General features: G+C 32.6%; 1 protein-coding gene across 6 annotated transcripts; it reads left to right on the top strand.

The window, feature by feature from the left end:
- The first annotated feature begins 1,844 nt into the window (after positions 1-1,844).
- Positions 1,845-20,610, top strand: LOC148232301 (uncharacterized). 6 transcript variants are annotated; one of them, XM_088193098.1, is made up of 22 exons: positions 1,845-1,964; positions 6,191-6,255; positions 6,326-6,436; positions 6,495-6,657; positions 6,722-6,896; positions 9,965-10,222; positions 10,298-10,478; positions 10,551-10,816; positions 10,886-11,626; positions 11,705-11,922; positions 12,333-12,615; positions 12,819-13,074; positions 13,136-13,292; positions 13,366-13,476; positions 13,538-13,717; positions 13,778-15,491; positions 15,694-16,067; positions 16,130-16,277; positions 16,349-16,461; positions 18,465-18,632; positions 19,444-19,584; positions 19,668-20,610. In XM_088193098.1, the coding sequence occupies exons 2-22, from the start codon at positions 6,253-6,255 to the stop codon at positions 19,697-19,699; spliced, it is 5,793 nt and encodes a 1,930-aa protein (XP_088049224.1). In that variant the 5' UTR covers positions 1,845-1,964; positions 6,191-6,252; the 3' UTR covers positions 19,700-20,610. The 6 variants fall into 6 exon arrangements, with proteins under 6 accessions (XP_088049224.1, XP_088049223.1, XP_088049222.1 ...); XM_088193097.1 differs by having other exon boundaries at positions 19,444-19,596; XM_088193096.1 differs by having other exon boundaries at positions 15,673-16,067.
- The last annotated feature ends 1,674 nt before the right edge of the window (positions 20,611-22,284 follow it).

Below are 22,284 nucleotides of genomic sequence, written 5' to 3'. Positions count from 1 at the left end.
ATGTACTGCAGGCAAACAATTCAAAACGGGTTGATTAACTGTATGTCCGATTTATGTTTCATAGACTTTGAGAAGGCGATTTGAAAAATCCAATATGCGAGAATTAAATAGACGATAAGGATCTAAGTAAATTTTACTAGTAATAAAAAATTGGAGTAAGACAAGGACAAAAAATAAAAGGTATGTAGCTCGCCATGTAATTTATGTATTAAATGTATAATGAGCTTGGCAACATGTGAGACAGTGTCATATTCATTTTTATTATTTTTAAAACATGTTTTGAGCATTTTAGGTCCAGAGTTACAGCTTTGAGGAATTCCCCGCGTTCATTTAGAATTGAGTTTAAATCAATCAATTAGATAAAAATCTAACCATTTTAATGTTTTGTAATTCTTTTTCGCAGTTTGTGACTGTTCGTGACGTGAGTGACACTCGTGAATCGACCGTCGCTGTAGGGTCTTCAAGACGATGAGAATGCATCTTATTTGACAGAAAAGCTTGTGTTGACTCCAGATTTGCTTGCAATGTATGTTTGCGAACACTGCATTGCTACAATACTAATAGATGACCTACATTGGCGTTTATGTAAGTCCTCACAGTCGGCACCACAAAAAAAAAATGAACCGGTCGATGCGTCGAACCTTTACGTGCAATAAACGCGTTAGATCCAAATTGAGTTTTATTAACCAGTCCGCGTATCCTAATACTCAAAAGCTTGTTTATCTGACAATGCTGAAACGCAAGGACGAAAAAATAATTTAACTGATAAGCGCTAATATGCTGCTCTAAAATGTCTATGAAACTCAATTTGAAAAACCTAATCTAATGAAAATTCTAAAAGTAGTTACAGTTTTAAAACTTTCTTAGAACAAGCCCAAAATACAAAATAAACCAACTCATTTCTCAGAAGAAAATATGCAGAAGAAGAAATACAGATATATTATAGTTTACCTGCACTTGGATATTTCACTTAGTTTTAAAAATATGATAGCTATCCTTACCGATATCACTACGGACTTCAGATTTGAAAGTATTTGTCATAAATCGGTTTAGATATACTTTATTCGATTCTCGCTTATTGTAAGTCGTAATATTGTTATAAAAAGTCGTAATGTGAACGCTAGATAACCAAGCAATTTCAGTGCAACGCCGAAGGCACGACTTTATCGCTTATAACGTGGATTCTAAACAGTAACCCCCTTGAATTTTTCCAGAAAAATATATACAATTTAACTATGAATTTTAATAAAATAGTAACATTGAAAAACGACCATTGACAGGCTCTCCTTTAAAAATAAATAAATAACGTCCCTGTATAAAGGTTAAGACCATAAATATCGTAGATTCTCTCCCAGATAGTACCACCTAGCTTCTTAACAAACTCACTAAAACACAAAAATGTATTTAGTTATAGCTATGATTATGGTCATCCACATATAGAACTTTAGGATTGGCAATTTCTTATTATTAAAAACTGTATAAGTATATATTTAAAATAAACAAGTAATGAATAATAAGGTATACATATATTATAACTTTTGATGCTGAAGATAATACGCAGTAATATGAATAAATTTAAATACGTTTTTCAATTCAACTAGTTTAATAATTGACATGAATATAATATAATAATAATAAATGTTTTAAATAAACGTAAAACAATGTATTTATTTAACAATGTGCACGTTGAGCCAATCTAAAAATATAGCACATCGCACCTGAAAAAATGAGCGTTTATTTTTAGCCGTGTCGGGAAAAAGTGGTGCGCGTATTTTGCGCAGAATCGCGTAAATAACGATTGCGCGCTCGCGGGAATGCGTCGCTCGCGTATGGCAACACCGAGCATAGTATTCGGTGAGAGGCACGGAATCGGTGTCGCTGGGCGAAGGCGGTTCTCGGGGCGGGCGGTGAGGTCCGCGCGGCCGCTACTCTAGCCGGCAGCCCGCTGCTCTGACCCCATCCAGGTGAGCTGCCCCCTCGAACCCGAGGCGCGAGTCTCCGGTTCCCTCTTTTTTCGGAGCCCCGGCGTTCCTCGCCTGCTGCGTCGAAACGTCGCTCGACCTCCTCTTCTTCTTTTCCTCTACTTCTTCTTTTTCTTCCTCCTTCTCTTCTTCTTCGTCTTCTTCCTCTTGCTGCGCTGGAACGCCCCCTTTTCGACGCCACTCTTTATTTGGCGGTAGTGTGACGCTCTGTGGCGCGTCGCTTTCGATTGCATATCGTTCCAAGACATTTTCTTTCTTTTAACATTCATCGAGAGATAAGCAGATTCGGAATGACCGAGGACGCGATTTTGACCTTGTTTCCTCCATCTTTTCTCTTGGCTCAATTTTAGGTCATTGTTGAACCAGGGCATTTCATTGTTTTTTTTTATTTTTTTATAAAATAAATATATTTTTATCGATTTCTTTTCAATGTGTATTACATAATATCTTTACATAAATATATAACAACATTATTTTGAAGAAATCCGTTTTGTATGAAGCGTGCACAATATGTTTCCACAATTTATTGACAAATACATATCTAGAAAAAATCTAAAATAACCATTCAAAGTTGTTGTTGCTTTTCCATATTAAAAAATTATCGAAATCTCTTTTTCAAAATGTGAAAGAACATCGGCCGGTCACGTAAATCTTCTCCATTAGTCTAGCCTAATTTTTTCTCCGTGATACAGATGTTTTGATATTCATTTGTTGATGAGTTGAGTTGATCTTCTGTTGCGATCTCTGGTCAAACATTTTTCCATGGCTTTTCGATATTATCCAATGCATCTTTTTCCTATTAAATTTAACCCTAAGTACATTGTAAATTTTAGTAGCCTAAGAAATATCTTGTTTGCAAGCATCTTTTTAATATTTGAAACTTGATAATAAATCTTTTAGTCATATCTTCTATATTTTAATTGAAAATTATTGTTATAGACTTATTTTAGGTTTATATAATAATGATAAAACAATGAAAAATGGGGAAAAATAAATATGTAAATTACACAAAATTTTCATTTTGTCGATTGATTGAACTTATTCTCATATAATTTATTAATGAAAATTATAATTTTATAACACAACATATAAACTCAATTTATATTAAAAGTATATTAAAATTTTATAATAAGTTGATAAGTCGGTATATCGGCTCGGGGTTTTTTTGATGATTTTTTAAAAGTTGATATAAATCCTCTGTTGCAACAAATAAGTAGTACGAATCAAAGTCCAAATCAGTGGTATATGTTTTATTAATTATAAACTACAATTACAGTTTAAAATCAATTAATAACTCTGCATAACCTACCTCTATTATTAATCCCTGAGATATGGCAAATCTAAAAAAACCAAATCTGATGATCGATCCAAATTATAATTATGTAATAAACACTAATTCTGATCTTCTAGACACGATGAAAATTGGAAAACGCTAGGGTTCATACTGGATTGGAACCCAGTTCTTTTGGATATTGCTCACCGACTTATAACACTGGTCTGCCGTGCTGCAATATATAAGTAGACATTGTATATACTGATTTTTAAAATGCTTGACAAAGTTTGTGATAGATTATTAGTAAAAAAAATGGTTAAAACTTGTTTGCTCGGATGATCAAACTCGATTATTCCTGAGTTATTTGAGCAATGAAAGGCAGTTCGTAACTTATTGTCGAAAGAATAAGTCAACTCTTCAGAGTTCCTCAAAAATCCAACGGGGCCCTCTGCTCTTCTCGTTATTCATTGATGACATAAATACAGCAGTTACAAATTCCATTTTTCTTTTGTATGCCGATTATTTAAAATTGTTCAAATGCATTCAATCTGTTGCAGACTCTTTCTCTCTATTGAGTGATTTAGATCCTCTATGGAATCGAGCTTCCGTCAACTATCTGCCTTTTAGTTTCGGAAGATACTATATTGTGTCATTTTCCTAATATTATTCACCATCAGAATATTCTTACCATCTCGGTGGAAATGTTCTGATTAGAGATACTTTTACCAAAGACCTTGAAATAATGGCATAACTAGAAAAATTAAAAAAAAAGTTACTATATTTTGTTACAAAAATGAAATTAATAAACATTTTTTTATACCTGGATAGAGATAGTTCATTGACATGGGGTTGGTGAAAGGGATTTTTTTGTCACACTTGTCACACTGATAGTTTTACTTAACTATTATAAATGGTTCTTCAATGGATCTTGTGTGAAGTGAGTTTGGAATTTAGAAGCAAATAATTTTGCACGATACCTAGAATGTCGCCCGCGCCAGGCGAGATATGGCATGGAATTATACCTGCAAACAATGTGTTAATTTAAATATATAAATAAAACATCCCGTTTACGTCGACGTAATAAAAATAATACTCATCTTTCAGATTAATGTTGATAATCACTAATCAAATCTTAAACTGATAGATACTGGAATACCCGAGGTTCAATTTTAGCGCCATTATTATTCACTGAGTACAAACAAAACTTCTGTGAAATGACATCATTGTAATTTTGGTTGATGGCACGGCATTATGTTTACATTAAATTCCACTTCAAAATAAAGTAATATTAATTGATAAACGGTTAGTAACAGCAAACTCAAGCAAAAGTGTTGTGATTATGTTTATTCAAAGAAAAAAAAATCCTACAACATCGACTATTTATCAAAAGTGAAACTATATAATATGTAATTAAGAATTACGCTAACTATTCGTGTATCTGTTGCTTCTGTGTTATGTAGTTTTTTTCAATTAAAAATTATAAAAAGATCTATGAGTTTGAGTATTAATTGTAGAGCGAAAATCCGCTTTCACACAGACCTATAAAAAAGCAGTAAACCAATCACTTTTTTTAGAAGAATTTTGGTATACTTCTTTTACGTTACCCTAGAATTACTTACTGAATCGGTTGGTTCTTGTCATTCTTCCTGATTTGAAAGAGCGATTTATTGTTTCATCATATTTTTTGCTTATAATAAATTTAATACATAATAGTTCATATAATAAAAATTATGAAGGACTAAAACAACTTTTTATTCAGTCGAATAATACATTTTTAATGCATTTTATCCGAGAAACACCTGTGTATTGCTTATACGCATTATATTATAGCGTAGCGTCTCATTGTGGCGTTATAAATCGTTTTATATATGTATATGTATCAGTGTCAGAAATATAGATTCCAAGATAACTTTTTTCTCGATACCAAAGAAAATTAAAAAAATAGATTGTTTTAGCATCAGGTGCTACTAAATGTGGCACTAATCGAACTAGCCTCACATGAGCCACTTTCTCTTTGAATATGCAATATGGTCTTATTGTTGTGTTTAAAATATAATACATTATACATGCTTATCGAGTTTCAATAAACATTTATAATGTATTTAAAGTATTTGTTGATGACTAAATTTTTGTTTTCATAATAGAAAGTTTGTTAAGTAACATCATATATAAATATTTACTGTGCATTGTGATTTCAACATTTTATAATATCGGTCTAAGAAATACCTAAGTTTAGTCTTAGCCTTCTCTTTCAAGAGGTGTCTATGTTGGTTGTGTGATAATCATTCGTTTCACGTGACATGCTTATCAATGTCTTCTAATTTTATTAACCTGGCTATTCTCCATCTGTAGATTCCAAGTAAGATTTCTGCTTGAAAAGCCAATATGTGAGGAACTGGTCTATGTATTATAGTATGATGAAAATTACTACAACATCAACATAAATTAAACTATGCAAGTTTTTTCTAGTTTGTGTGTAACATCTGCATCATGCTTAATACATCATAGAGCTCTCGTTTTCTCAGAGTGAATCATAGGAAACCTAGTGTCTTTTATATTGTTATTTAATCTCATATAAGTCATTCGTACAGTTTTTGACATTTATTATTGTTGAATAATGAGTTGTTTATGTTGCTTTTTTATATCGTCGCTAAGTAAATACATCCAGATAATTAATTCAGTTTATTTTTATTCTTACATTAATGATAAATGTTTAAAAAATATAATGCTGATTAAAATTGAATTTAACTTCAATTATTCCATTTGACGCACGTCATGCTCGGTGTATTTAATCAGTTTGTGAAAAATATGTAGTTTTAAAAACACTTGCTTCTATTTATTTCTTCGTGCAAGCTGCATTACATATTTCATTTCAATGAAATGTATTTAAATATATTAATTTTGATTTAATATGTATTTATTTTATTATTTACAGATGTGCAATTTTTCACATGGCTATTCGAGTGTTATAAAAGGTCACATTAAGAAGTGACAGCTATGGTAATTACTTGTTTTGTTATTGTTTATTTGACTTGACATTAATAATCATACTGCCGATTGTTATGCTTAGCAAGCGGATGACCCACCATTTTTACCAGTCGGCACAGATGTCAGTGCGAAATACAAAGGTGCTTTTTGTGAGGCTAAGATCAAGAAAGTTGTTAGAAACATCAAGTGCAAGGTAAACAAATAATATTTGTATACATATTATTAGCATTATTAAATGCATACATTTTCAGGTAACATTCAAAGGTGCTGGTGCAGGATCGTCCACCGTTTCCGATGACGCCATCAAAGGGACGCTACGAGTCGGTAACACGGTGGAAGTTAAAGTTGACCAAAAGAAAGAGCTTTTGGAAGCCATTATAACTAAAATACAAGACTGCAGTCAGTATACAGTAGGTATGTATCACGACGGTACTATAGGGCTCAATTTTGGAATCGTTCTGATGATTGATTGTTGCAGTATTTGACGACGGAGATATTACAACGTTGCGGCGGAGTGCTCTTTGCCTCAAGAGCGGCAGACATTTCGCCGAGAGCGAAACCCTCGATCAACTGCCGCTGACGCATCCCGAGCATTTCGGAAATCCTGTGATTGGATCATCTGGAAGGAGAGGACGACGAACAAATAGGACTCAGTATGATTTTTTAATTATCTAATTTAATAGGTGTATAAATGAATTTTGGATTTAAACAATTATTAACCCTTTTGAGAATACTGTTTAAATATGTATTACATAAAATGTTATTTTTACCTGAAGAAATATAAGATGTATTACCTAAAATGTTATTTTTACCTGAAGAAAATACAATTAAAAATGTATATGATTATTCAAAAATGACATCTAATCCATCGACTCTCGCCAAAGTAGCAAAAGCCGATATGTCGAATTTCGGCAACCAAAGATGATGAATCTGTAATTTTTGCATTTATTAGATTGTGAATAAAGTCTAAAACTCATTTGTCATATAATAATTTGTATTCAGCTTATGTAGCTAAGGCATGAACCCATACAATTTTCCAATCATTCATAAGCAAATCAGGGACGTCATTTCAGCTTTTTTTAGGGTACGGCAAAAGTTGGCCAGCCAGTGGTTGTTTTTTTAATATTTCCATATCATTAAAATTCATTGTATTTCATTAATTTTTTTTTCATTTCATTAAATGACATGCATTTTTCTGGCCAAATTTAAGGGGGTCCCTGTTCAGGATCAACGCCTAAGAAAATATAATCGTGCCGATGCAGTGAAAACGCTCATATTTATACTTTGTAACAATATTACTTACAATATGTGAGAATCGAATGAAGCATATCTAAACTGAATTTTAAACATGGAACGCTCGTTACTGAGTGTTCCCACTGCAACGGCGCTGACACGATTTTATTGCCTTTGATGTGAATTTTTGACTGCTGAAAAATTCGGTTTGAATACACTGATCAATACTATCATATCAAAAGTCCGTATTAATATTGATAAGGATAGCTTTCATATTTTTAAAACAGCGCTATGTCCAATTGCATACAAATTATGCATCAATATACAAGATGCGACATCTGTCTACTTCTTCTGCTTATTTCCCCCTGAGAGATAGGTGACTTAGTTTGTATTTTGGACTTGACCTAATAAAAGTTCTAAAACTATAATTACTTTTAGAACTTTCATCAGGCTAGGTTTGGGTTTAAACAGTTGAGTTTCATAGACATTTTAGAGCAGCATATAATTACACTAGTTAAATTATATTTTTGTTAGTAGAAATGTATATCGACTAGTGAAAATGTATTTGGGCTTTACAAGTGAACATGTAATATCACTTTAAAATACATATTCACTGTAACATTTATACATCGCATGTAAATAAATTATGATAAGTACATAAATGTATGTATTATTACATACGAAAAAGTTGAAATCATATAATTTTACTAGCACCTGACAGATAAATTATATTTTCACTGGTGAAAATATATATCTACTGGTGAAAGTGTATTCCAATATGATTTCACTGAATTGACATTTTAAAAAATATTTTCTGAATAGATTCGAGACTGTTTTTTTTAAGATTATTTTTATCGAATAACTTGATAATTTCTGGTTAAGAATCGGACGTCTTTTAATTTTTTCAAAGTTGGTCATTCAGTGGTCGTTCTTTTTAATATTTTTATTTCGTTACGATTCATAGTATTTTATGTCCCGCACATGTACGGGTTTCCCTTGGCGTTACACCAGGGTATTGCATATGTGCGAATTTTTCATATGACTCATTAGTTTTTTTTCCTTTGCTTTTAGTATTTTATTTTGTTTTATATATAATGCATATTTTGTTTTATTTCTCAGAATGTAAAATAATCCGTCAAAGATGGAATTATATATTATGAAGCAAAACACAAAACGGGTGCAATTTAAATTGCAGGAAATATTTTAAGAGATATGTGCATTTAAATATATACTTTGTCCCATGAAACGAATTCTTTGTCCATTTATAAAAGTAAAAGCAAAAGTCAAGTTTCGATTGTGTAGTGTAATTTTTTTATACTAAAACGAATATTTTTGTATATGTTTGAAAATATAATACACCCAGGCCTCGTATAACACGGTCATATGGTTCCGCAAAAACGCCGTGTTATACAAGTCCGTGTTATACGAGGTTTGCAGTTCATACAAAATTAGGGTTTGCGTTCCAGGAAAAAATATAAATTTTCGTACTTATCGAATTTTTTTTTTACTATGTAGTATATAATATATCATTCCTCATCGCTATCATTTAAAATTCTATATGTTCGACTCTTTTTCGAGATCGGTTGTAAGTTTTCATCATCAGAGGACTCTGGAGTATTTTTGGATTTAACCTTTAAAAAATCTGTAATGAGCGATTGTCTACTTTTAGCATATCAATCTTTACGTATTTCGCTATAAGGGGCCAAGTTCTGCTGTAATCCCCTCTTGAACTTCAAACTTCTTTCCCTCATAGGATAATTTTCTATAAAAAAATGTTTTAATTTATCAGCCAATCCCAAGCCGTCATTTATTGTTTTTAATGTGAAACATTTAGCTACTTCGCTGCAACTGCTTTCTGAGTCATTAACTATGGTATTTTCATCTAACACTTATTCTTCTAATTCTTTTTTGTTCAACGTACGATCTTCCGATATTTCTTCGATATCTTGAATATCTATATCATGAAATCCTTCTCCACTAATACCATGACAACTGTTAATTATTCTTGGATATTCATTTTCTATTTGTGGTACAAAATTTTCTTCAGGGACTACTTCTGGCCACAGCTTTTTCCAGCAAGAATTTAAAGTCGATTGATTTATTTCTTTAATGGATGTAGAGACCATATCGATACAATTTCGAATAGAAAATTTTTTCAAAGCTTGTGTAACTTAAATTCTCTTCTTGTCGTAGCGCGATCCATATGTGTATAAATCAAACATGTTAATTAATTTTTAATTGTTTTTTTTTTCTGAAACCGTGTTTTATAAAACGTGTTGTACAAAAATATGCCACAATTCATCAACCGTGTTATATCAAAACAGTGTTATATAAAACCGTGTTATACGAGGCTTTGGTGTAGAGAAAATTTACACCTTTTGATTGAAGAGTTACTCATAAAAGAGCTTCCCATTAAAGGCGTATTGGTCATAGGCATATAAATAATTTATTAATATGTTAGATAACATGCATATTTTATGTCCATCAGGTCAGATGATAGTGATAGTGAAGCGTCTGAATGGGCCGGAGCTTCTACCGGAACAGGTGCTGGACCTGGTAACACTATAACAGAACGGGAACCTCATGCAGGTCGCGTGGTGCTCGTGCAATGTTCCACTGGTGATAAAAAAAGGGCCCAATCACACCAGTGGTTTCCGGGTCTCGTTGTGGCCCCTAATGCTCAAGATACTGTTAAGATTAAAGTCAAGGATGATTATCTTGTGCGATCGTTCAAAGACGGCCGATAGTAAGTTGTTTGGATTTTGAAATGGTGCTTTTTAAAATAGACCCATTTGATTGACTGTATTTTATTTTTTTTTAGTTACACGGTACCCAAGAAAGAGGCCCGCGAATTCAGGCGTAACAACTCTTCCGTGGATTATAGCGGGTTGGACGCAGCAATTTTATATTTAGACGAAGGAACTCTTCCGGCACATTGGGATAGAGATATTCTATTTGGGCAGGAATCTCAGTCTCTTTCTGATGAAATCGACAGTGACGATGTGAATATATTTATATTGCAATATAAACCATTTAAAAACTTAATCTATAAGTTGAATTTTACATATTCACAGAGTATGGACGATGAGCCTCGCGAAGAAAAGGATCATTTCGTTGCGCAGCTTTATAAGTTTATGGATGACCGAGGAACTCCCTTGAATAAACAACCCACTATCGCTAATCAATACATCGATCTTTATAGACTATTTAATGTTGTACAAAAACTCGGAGGATACAATAGAGTAACAAATCAAAACCAGTGGAAAAAAATAGCTTTAAGATTGGGATTTCATCCCGCTACTACCAGTGTCACGAATTTATGCAGACAAGCTTATAAAAAGTATGCGTTTATTTATGAATATATTTAATGGATGTTTTTATTGATGAGGTTTTAATGCTTTTTCTTTAGATTTTTACATAGTTTTGAAGACTTCTATCGGAAATTGGGTGTAACCCTTTTATCGAAAGTAAGAACGGGGAGAACTACTGGTCGGAGTCTTATTAGGGATAAAGATAAAATGCACAGCACAACTCCTAAATCTTCTAGTCCTGCTCCAGCCACAATAAATAGTTTGAGTACCACGTCCACAGCTACCACGACAACTGTAACATCTGTTGTGACAGTGAGTTGTTCTGTGGAGGAGAAAGTCCTCGAACAAAATACCAAACCTGTAACAAAAGGAAAGGATAAAGATAAAGATAAGGATAAGGATAAGGATAAAGATAAAGATAGAGAAAAGGATAAGGTTAAGGATAAAGAAAATGATAAGGATAAAGATAAAGATAAAGATAAAGATATAGATAAAGATAAAGATTCAGAAAAAGATTCAAAAAGTAAAGAAAAGGATAAAGAAGTCAAAGTGAAAGAATCTGAAAATGCAAAAGAGAAAGAAACTAAGACTGCCGCTAAAGAAAAAGACACAAAAGATAAGGATGTAAAAGATAAAGAAAACAAAAGTGTGGAAAAAGAGAAGCAGGAAAGTAAGAAGGAGGCGAAGGCCAAGGACAAAGAGTTAAAGGAGAACATAAATAAAGAAAAAACGAAAGAGAAAGAAAACTCTAAAGTTAAACAGAAAGAAATAAAAGTAAAAGAATTAGTCAGTAGTGAAGAAGATAGCGGAGATAATCAACCTTTAGCACCACTATCTATGTAAGACATGTTTATGACATTTAAAACTCCTTAAAGTTAACATTTGTACTTGCTCTGAACTTTTATTTTATTTTACAGAAAGACTGAAAAATTGGAATCCAATAGTTCAAACGACAAACCATCAGAAAAAGTAAAGTCTATCGAGACGACCCCGAAATCTTCCAAATTATTTAAGAGTGCATCGGGTACTATCGATGGAAAAAGAAGCGATAAAGGATCGACGAAAAAGATTACGCATAGACGTAATTCATTACCTAGATGCGCGCCGTCTGGGAATAAAGATCATTCGACAAAAGGTATTTATTATTTCATCTATAGGCTAGTAAGAAATTGGTAAAAAACGCATGTAAGATGTGTGTTTAGTTGCTCTCAATACTATTAACGGAGAGATTAAGACGGACATTGTTCCGAAAACAAGGATAAACCTCTCAATGTAGCGTTAACGTTACTTTTGTCAGTGCGAAATATAATGTTAGGTTTTAAATCCCATCTGAGCTGCAAGTTCTGCTCACTTTCAGAGTTAACACTAAGGCAACTACCTGGAAGGTTCTGCCCTGCAGTGGATTTATTAATTACACTGATAATTGTGAGTAATAGTATTGTAAAGAGCATTGTGAGTCAGAAAAAATGTGTTCTTGCTGCTATATTCTCTCAGTTCATTTGTAGCATACTAATTGTTTCGTTTTACTTCTTGGTTTTTTAACAGAGGCCAGATGCAAATCATCCTCTAGCGATTCTTCGACTGCTAACAAAAAACAATCTTCGGATACGGACAAGGCAAAAGAGAAGGAGCCACCGTCAGTTTCCTCAAAGAAACACGCATCATCAGCCAGTGATAAAAACGATAGTGACAGTTCAAGCAAAGGAAGTAAAAATGGAAAAACACCATCGAGAAGAAACAACAATTCAAACGATATTCCACCGTCGACACCTAGTTCATACTCCCAGTTTCAACCTTCTAAGAAACCTAGAAAACGGAAAAATACAGAGTAAAGTTTCTATTTCTATAGTTCTTGTTTTATTAATATGCGCAGTGTTAATTGGAAATTTTGATGTACATAGATGTTTTTTTAGAAATTCTTATTGTCAAGTTATTTTTATTATTTTAAAATCGATCCAATTAATGAGATTTTACTGTATATATATATATATATATATAATCAAAGTTACTTATTTAATAATTTAATTATAGGGCTGGAGAAAATTCTAATATGCAAATTAATACAGCCGATGTCGGCGATAAGTTAAAAGTATATTATTTTGGTCCCACTCATTCGGACTCGAGTAGCATTACTTATGAAGCTAAAGTTATCGAAATCAACGGTAAGGGATCAGATGCAATGCTTCGAGTTCACTATACAGGCTGGAATACTAGATACGATGAATGGATTAAACCAGCGCGAATAGCTGACAATCTTACTCAACAAGCAAAAAAGCTTAAAGAAAAGGTAAGCTATTTATTTATTTAATAAACTAAACTTGGAAATTCATTTTATATTATTTATTTAGGGAAAGAGAAACAGTTCTAAGGATTCTTCAGATTCATCTTCGCCCACTAAAAAGGCTCGCACAAGTCAATCGTCATCGACATCTTCCACACCTAAACATAGTACACGTAATCGTAGCAGTTCCAATAATATAAACGCATCCAATCAATCAACGACTGGTACGATCTAAAGTTGATCATGCCTTATTCATATGTATTACGAAGGTTCTAAATTGTTATTTAAATTTTGCAGATGCTTCCGTGCAATCAGAGTCTGGAAGTGATACCGAATCAGACTCTAGCAGTCAGAAGCGAAAAAAATTAACAGAGGACATTAAGCTAGTTCAAATTAAAGAAGAAAAACGTATGTTTATATCAATATCTTATGTAAAAATCATATTAAATATTAATTTAAAATATTTTAGCATCGCCAGAAGAAATCATTCCACCTTCAATACCGACTGAAAAGGCACCAGAGCCTGTTAAAGAAAAGGTTAAAGTGCCAAAAATAAGCAAAACGCCGTCAGTAAAAAGAACTGCAGAATCGTCACAAAATCGCGTGAAAAGAACGCGAGTGAAACCTGATGAAAATACAAGTCCAAGAGGTTAGTTAATCAATGATTACTGTTATAATTGCAGCTCATTATATATTTTTTATTTTTTAGTCGTTGGTCGAGATTTTGATCTTAACGAAATTCGATCAGAATTGAAAGGACTCGAAACTCCCAAATTAAGCAAACTCGACGCTTCCAAGTCATCGGTTAAAGATATTAAAATTGAACCCGGTATGCAAACGATAGACGATATAAAAATAGCGTTTAAAACGGAGAAAACGCCCGAAAAGGTGGCTGATGATATTTATGAATTTAAAGAACCTGAGCCGTTTGAATTTGAAGCACGTAAATCGGAAGAAAAGAAGAAGCGTTTAACTACGCATAGGCTTTTCGATGATATACCTCCGTTAAAATTAAGTCCAAACAATTCGCCCGATAAACCTGCACCGTCGGTTCCAGAACCGGAGAAGCCGGCGCAGAAGTTGCATTATGAAGCTGTGTTTGATAAACTTTGTCACCCTGATAACCAGTATCAAAGTATAGACGAAACGAATCAATCCGGCGGTGAAAAAGAAGGAGAAGCAATGTCATTATTTAGCGAATTAGCAAACGAAGATAGCACCGATAGATTGTTAATTTCGGAAGCTGAAGATTCTCAAGAGCCACTATTTACATATCAACAACCAGAGTTATTTCCCGAGAAACCTTATACGCCGATATTTAAAGGTTTTCAACCTGCTAAAAATCAGGAGACTTATTCTAAAAAAGATGCTATTAATAAAACCCGAGGTGTTGAAGACGATTTTACTGATAGTCCCGTTAAAGGAGAACAGTCTTCAGACGAAGATCCTATAGATGCGGCTATTCAAAGAGTAAACGCTCATTCAATGTCGGATGATAGTAACGATGGAGATCTTCTGATTAAAACTCCTTCGACGCCGACGGCTCCAGCTGGCGGTCTTTTAGCTACGTTCGTTTCCGACTCTTCGGATTCAAATAAAGACAATACGATTAAAATCGCGGAGAGCTTGGAGATAATTCCAATACCGCGTATTGAACCAGTAATTGAAATAAAAATTGAAAAGATACCTCTTAAACCGGAAGAAACGATCGAACCCATAAAAGAAGAACCGATAGTAGAAGAAGAGAAAGAAAGTTCAATAATGAAAGAAACTTCAATAATGACGCTAGCCGAAGTCGCTTCGGAGAGAAGCGAAGCGGATAACTTAGCATCGTTTGCCGATGTTATGGTGATGCCAGAACCTCCTGCAGGATTTTTGATCCATAAGGAAGGTCCTTCGATAGCCGAAAAAGTTTTGCGAGCCATAAGCTGTGCCAAAAAAGCAACGTCTCCAATTCTAAAAGAGGCTATTAAAATTAATAAAAGTGAACCGATTAGCATTCCTTTGCCGTATGTTCCGAAACCGATTGTAGTTAATGCGCAGGCGCTGCATAATCATTTGAATGAAATTAAAAAAATTAACGACATGGAAGTCGCAATCTTAAGCTTGCCTAAGTTAGACGAACCTAAACCGGAACTCAAGCCAGAAGTATTAAAGAAGGAAGTTCCTCCAGTGAAAGCTGTAGAAGCTCCATCTAAACAAGAAAGTATTCCGATCAAGTTTGTGATTTCAAAGAAAGAAGTTATCGAGAGAAGAAAAAGTCTCCCGGAGCCTGCGTTGGGCGGTAAAAGTAACAAAGTACTCAATGAGACTATTCAAAAGCTGTCGATTCAAATATGTCAATCGACGCCAGCTTTGGCGTTGTCGGATTATCAAGCAGATGACCGAAGCGATACTACCGATAGTGATGACTCTGATAGAAGGTAATGAGTTTTATTTCGTTTGATTTAATTATACCTGTATATGTATGAGGGGCTTGAAAGCAAAATTTGAGATATTTATTTTTTTGCTGAATCACAAAAATTTCTGTTGCCAATTTGCCGTTTTTGCTTTTAACCCCCCCATATATATATCATTTTTAAAAACGATTTATTTGTATTACAGACTTATTATTGACAAATTAAGTGAGGAGGAGTCGCAAAGTTGTATTAGTCTCTCCGAAAATAGTTCATCGCAGCCATTGCGAACGCACAACGAGAAGATGAGCACAACTCCTTGGAGTACTGCCGAATCTCAACACGACACCGATAATGAAAAATCGATAAGTGTACCTGAAATATCAATAGTAAAAGACCCGGTGACGCGGCAGCCCGAGGAAGACAGCAACATATCGTCGTTATTATTATGCGAGGAGACCATTCCGGGAAGTCCGGCTCCCGAAAACTTAGGCGAACCCATTAAAAATTTAACAAAAGCTAGAACTCGCAATATTGAACTTCCGTTCTCTTCGCCTTCTAGTATCGGTCAAGAACAAATTTCAAAGGAATCTTGTCACAAAGGTATTTTGAAAAATATATAATTTTATTTTATGCAATTTTTATAATAAATCATTTTGCCGTAGAAAACTTGTCCAGGGATAGGGATCGTAGGGATAATCCAATGGTTAAAAACGATGCCAGTATTAATAATAATCCTAATTCAGAAAACGTTAATGATAATTCATCTCCGACTACTCCGGAAAGTAGCGATGAAAATAATTCACCAGATAGGTATTTATTTGTTATATATAGAAATGTATTTTTGCATTACGATGGCTTTATAATGTATTTTTTTAAAATAGAGTGCAACAATCAAATGAATCGGCTCATCAGGCTGATCCGAAAAGTAGCGAAGAAGAGAGTCGTGTTTTAGTTCCGTCGAAGAAAATTAACGAACTGGATAAGAGTAGTTCAGGTATTTATGATTTATTTTTTATTTAATTTATAATATAAGGAGTACAAAGAAAACGTTTTTTTAATCTTGAATAATGAAATTAAATTATACGAACTGGACCATATCCTTGTAGTTGAGATTAAATAAATCAATGTGTAAATGCCAGCGTATTATGGAGTTGGCTGGCGATAGCCATAAGGGAGTCGGTTATTGCAGACGTCTTGAGTCAGAAGGAAACCAACACTCCTTGAGAATGGTTAGCCGTTTAACACTATTTGAGCCACGTACTTCTAACATAAAACTGCACCTAGGTGAAAAATATTCCTTGCAGAACACTCGCCCATTCGTCCCCAGGCCATAGCTAGAAGTACATTATTTAATAAATTAAAATACAATTTCTAGGGGACCATTCACATACAATACATTAAATTATTCGTAATTAATCTATTTTTATCTACATTTAATTTCATCATTAGCACCTGGAGATAATTGTCTACTGACTTCAATGTGTATTCACTTTTAATTACTTCGAAATTCAATACATGGGTAAATATTAAATCAAACTTGTTACCAAACTGATTATTGACACAATTTTTCGATTTAAATTAAAAATATTCCTTTTATTGTTTGATAACAAATTGAAATCTCTTAAAATAATAACATTCTTCCACATAATATGTTCTTATTCCGCTTTGGAGGAACAAATCAGTGACGTCCTTGGGTTGATTCGGTGAAAAGTAAAGCACGCATATGATGATCGAAGCTCATTTTGTTTCGACGATGATCCAAAGATGCTCAAGCCTGCGCACTTTACGAACGGATTCTGTGTGGACAGCCACAAGCACACCTCCATCTCTGCTAGGTCGATCTTTTCCGAATACGGTGTCAAAGAGTTCAGTGTTTCGCATATGATCAGTCAGTTTTCTTAGTTTTTGAAAGAGTGATTATGTCATGTATTTGGGTGCAAATGGTCTTGGAATATCATCCAAATCATTCAGCAGCCAGAAACATTTCTCTAGTTTATGGTGACGTATCGTATATTCGCTAATGTCAAAAATAGTTTAAGCAATTCAAATCGGGAGATTTTTGTGTTGAAGACAAACCTCAAAGTGGAACATTGTTGTTAATGAAAATCGAATAACCACTGAAGCTTAAGTCGATCCAGAGATGTTGATACAAAAAATAGGTAACAAGACTGGATTCTTAGTCAAGTGTCCAAAAACGCGTTATAAAAATGTGGAAGATTGGAAAGAATAAAGTATAGATATCATGTGAAGAATGACAACAATTGATGTGCTGCATATTTTTTAAAAATTAAATTAAGATCATTGTGATCTAACAGGCTTCCCCAATGCGCCAGGGTGGTCAAAAACAATACATAGTAATATTTCAATACACAATAAAAATAATAAAAATAATAAATAGAAAGAATTGATAATTTTTTTTTATAAAATGGTAAAATTTAATGATACAAACCAGACCAGCTCCTAATAGTTGTAATGAATGAAAATTAAATAAATACGCCATTTTTGCATCTTATGGTGACTGGGGACATAAAATGGATACTGTATAATAACAAAGAACACCAAATACAATGGTAATCAAAGAAACGGGTAGCAAAACTAATTCCAAAACATTTGGTGACACATAAATAATTCATTTTGAATTGCTTAAACAAGGCAAAAACAACGGGGAACAACAGGATCGATTGCATTAAACATCAAAAAACAAAAAGACGTTAAAGTGAATTGTAACACAATATTTTTGCAACATAATAATGCACTTCATATAGCAAAAATCAATTGACTAGAATGGAAAGTTACCGATCATCCTTCTGATCTAGTGCCATCGGATTAACATTTGTATTTTTACAGCATTATTTAAATTGATTTTTTTCAATAATGTTAGTGAAATAAAAATGGTCCTAACAGAGTATTTTATATCCTACACTGATTATTCTGATACTTACTACTATATTCATTAGTTACAAAATATAAAATAAGTCTTATTTTTGTATTTTTAAGGTGGAAATATTCGCAACAGTGCGCCTAACAGTCCAGGAACAGGCCCTGGTAGACGTGGACGGAGACCTAGAGGATGCCGTTTGAGCGAAACCGAGGATCAATCTAACAACACTGCTATGTCACATTCTCTTCATAGACAGTCAAAATATAACTTTTACGTTGATCTCGGTAAGTTTGAATATTTTTATGACGCTTATGAAGTATCAGATTGTATGTGTATTAAAAAAGCATGTTTTGAAACTCATTTGAAATACCAATGAGTTGTTTTCTTCAACCTGGAAACCTCAGTTTAAAATTGAAAAATTTTCACACCCTTTTGCAGCTGTGATATGTTGACATTAAAGTGTTTGAAACATCATGATGACATGGTGAAGCAATGAACATAATCTGATCATAATCATTACTGAAGACGATGGCAGATGATGAGTTGTATATTCGACACTGCATTCGTTGCGAGTTGCAATATGAATAAATACCGCCAAATTGTTGTTTAGCTCCATGGCATAAGTGTAGTGTTGTATCACAGATATCGAATTATAAAACCGAACATTGATGCCTGAAAGCTACTTATTGAATATGTGCTACTCAACCTCGGATATAAGGTTACTAGTTACAGTTGACTGAAAAAAGAGAAAGAAAAATAAGATTCAGAGCTTCCGGAATATGGCAGATAGCAAAAAATGGTTTGAATTCATCCTTTCTCTTTTTTGAAATGGAATCTGCTAATTGTCACTAAACTCATAGAAAAAGAGAACATATACTTGATGATTGATTTCTTTATATAATTATGAAAATATAGCCAATCTTGCGAACATCTTAAAAACAAGATTTGTAACACAGTATATACGTTTTGATAAAGTCTGGTTAAAATCATTGCAATGATTTTTTTACCATTATCATAGTAAAATCTGATATTTTTTTAAGCAAAATCTAAATATTTTAGAAGTGCATTTGATTATAATATACTTTTATATTTTAGATCCTTTCTTAGATGGTGCTGCTCGAATATCGTTGATTATGTCGCGTCTATCAGAATTAAGAAAAGTATATCACAATTTAAAAGCTGAATTAGCAACGATTGACAGAAGAAGGAAAAAGCTTAGAAGAAAAGAGAGAGAAGGTATTATCATTGGTACATATATGTGTTGAAAGTATATGTTAAAATTGATCGTAACTAGAAAACTAATGTTTGATATTTTTTAGCTATTAAAGCAGCGAAGGCAGCTTGTTCTTGATGAATCTCAAGTTTCGTTAATGGAAAACGCTACAAATACCTGTTTCCTCTATAATTCTACGAAATTCAGAATTTCGTATGATGCATCTAATGATCTCTTCTATAAGCAATAAGTTAAAAAATGATCGTTGTATTGGGACGTATTCCTGTTATTTTTATATTTATCGGTATAGTGAATCTTTACACAAAATTTTTAGATTGAATCCAACGATTTTGTAAAATTATGTATACATATATTTGAAATATAGGTAATCGATAATTTTCCATCTGAACCTGTTTGCTCTGTGATACGGGTTGTTCGCATTAGATTATTCGTATTTTTAACATATAATGTACATTACAAAAGTATTTTTTATTTAATGATTGTTTTTAAATTATATAATTCTATTTGTATAAATTGTGTTATGTAATGTGACATATATGAAATAAGAAAGATTTATTTAGATAATTTTTACGCGCGTTCAAGTGTTAATATTAGATGTAAAAATCATCAAGTGACGTTTTATGTGTAGGATGCATGTGAGATACAATTAAAAGTAGCGGTTTATCTTTTATAAATTATAGATTATGAAATTTGTGTACGATTTTCGTTATCAGAAAGCATAGGCAAGTTCCAATGTGGTGTGTTTTTTTTTGTAACATATAGCGTATACAGCGGTACAGTGACTGTTGTGCTTAATTCAGGTTTAATTTATACAAATATATATAAATAGTATCTAATATAAAGTATAGAAAGAGAGAACATATGTTGAATATTTTGTACTAAATATTTAGTTCACTGTGAAAATAGATAAATCAACTCATATAATGAAATATAAAAAAGAAACTTCTAGTTGAAAGGTTTATACCTGCCAACACGTACAAGAAGAAGAAAAGTATGAATTTATTGATAATACATTATTTACAAAATGATTTGCTGTTTTATTTATAGGATATCATAATACAATGGTTGCAGGCGAATCGAGGGGAAGTGGATTGATGCATTTTCTTGTAATAATTGTGTATACTTTGCAATGACTCTTCAAAAAGCACCCTTGTTATTTTTATCTGAAGATTAATGCATCAAAGTGATTGAGCATTGAGGAAGGTAATTTTTCATAAGGAAATTAATGGATTTTTATGAAATAACTTTTTTTCGCATTTAAAAAATACTTATGATTGTGTTTATGAGATGGCGTTAGTAATTATTTTTTACAATTTTAAATTGAATTTATATTTTATTGAGAATGGTATATTATTTAAAAATAAATATAAAAAGGGAAAAGGGTAAATCAAATGAAATTTAAAACTAGATAACAATATTTTTAAATGCGATATTAAATAGCATTAAATGATATTAAATAACAATGATTTAAATTGGTTGGTAAAAAAATAATTATGTAGTAATAATCGGTTTAGTGTACAAAGTACATGTATATTTTATATTATTTATTTAGACAGTTGATTATTTTTTTAATATCTGATATGGCAACTCAAATTGGGTGCTAAAATCAGAATGAATAATTTCATAATTGTTTATAATTAAATCTATATACATAGTATAGAACAAGGGTGGGGAACCATTTTTATGCCAAGGGCCATTTGTATATATATATAAAATCATCCGTAGGCCATTTAAAATTCTCAACTACAAATTTATCATTTGTTCATTATGCATGAACTACAAAATTCTCATAAAAACATAAATCTTCGGCGGCCAGCTGAACGTAACCTGTAACTTTTTTTTCAAGCAGAAGTGTTTATAGTCATGGATATTAAAAAAAGAATAATTCAATTAATAAATTTCATTTTTTAAAACTAAAAAATATTTGAAATTGGTAGATTTATTAAATTTTGCGTCTTATCTGCGGCGGGTTTACCCAAATAAGCTCGCGGGGCCGTATATAGCCAGTATGCCGGAGGTTCCCTAGTATCTACCCCTGGTATAGACCAATAAACGTCTGATTTAAGTTTATAATATTTGGATGAATATTTAAATCAACTTTTTGTAATATTTTTTCAATACGGAAAAAAATATAACAGCCTTTCCAACTTATTTTATTAAAAACATTTTTTTCTGCATAACTCATTAATAAAAATATTATTTTTTTAAATTTAACGAATTAGTTTTAGTGGTTTTACAGATTTTAAGTCTTTTTAATGAGAACCATTGGGTCAAAATGAGTTGTGAATAACGTAAAAGAGTCATATAACTTAAAGGTCTCTTGAATTTACTAGGAATCAGAGTTTTTGTCTGTGTAACAATTAAGAGAGCTATTATGTATATCCGCGCGGATGTCCATTAACGGTATCAATTTTGTATTAAAATCGTTTGACCTTACTTTAACAAAATTAGGTTCAGTGCTAGAGATCTCTTTCGAGTAAGTGTTGCACACCCGGATTGTATATTCCAAAGGATAAACACATTTCGAATCTACTGTTACTCCCTTATACATACGAAGAGTCTGGTAAGATCTTTATTAAAAAAAGTCTGGTTCCACCCCAAATCATAAGAATTTGTCGAGGATCGAAGACGACTGGAACGAACATTTAATTTCCCCCATTTCTAAATGGTATGTAAGTTAAAGCACTGCCGTACTTAATTAC

This window comes from Plectrocnemia conspersa, unplaced genomic scaffold, assembly GCF_051122295.1.
Source record: "Plectrocnemia conspersa isolate PC_06_02 unplaced genomic scaffold, ASM5112229v1 ptg000009l, whole genome shotgun sequence".
Lineage (NCBI taxonomy): Eukaryota > Metazoa > Arthropoda > Insecta > Trichoptera > Polycentropodidae > Plectrocnemia > Plectrocnemia conspersa.
The sequence above is the reverse complement of the archived record's forward strand: the minus strand, read 5'-3'. Positions and strand labels throughout refer to the sequence as shown.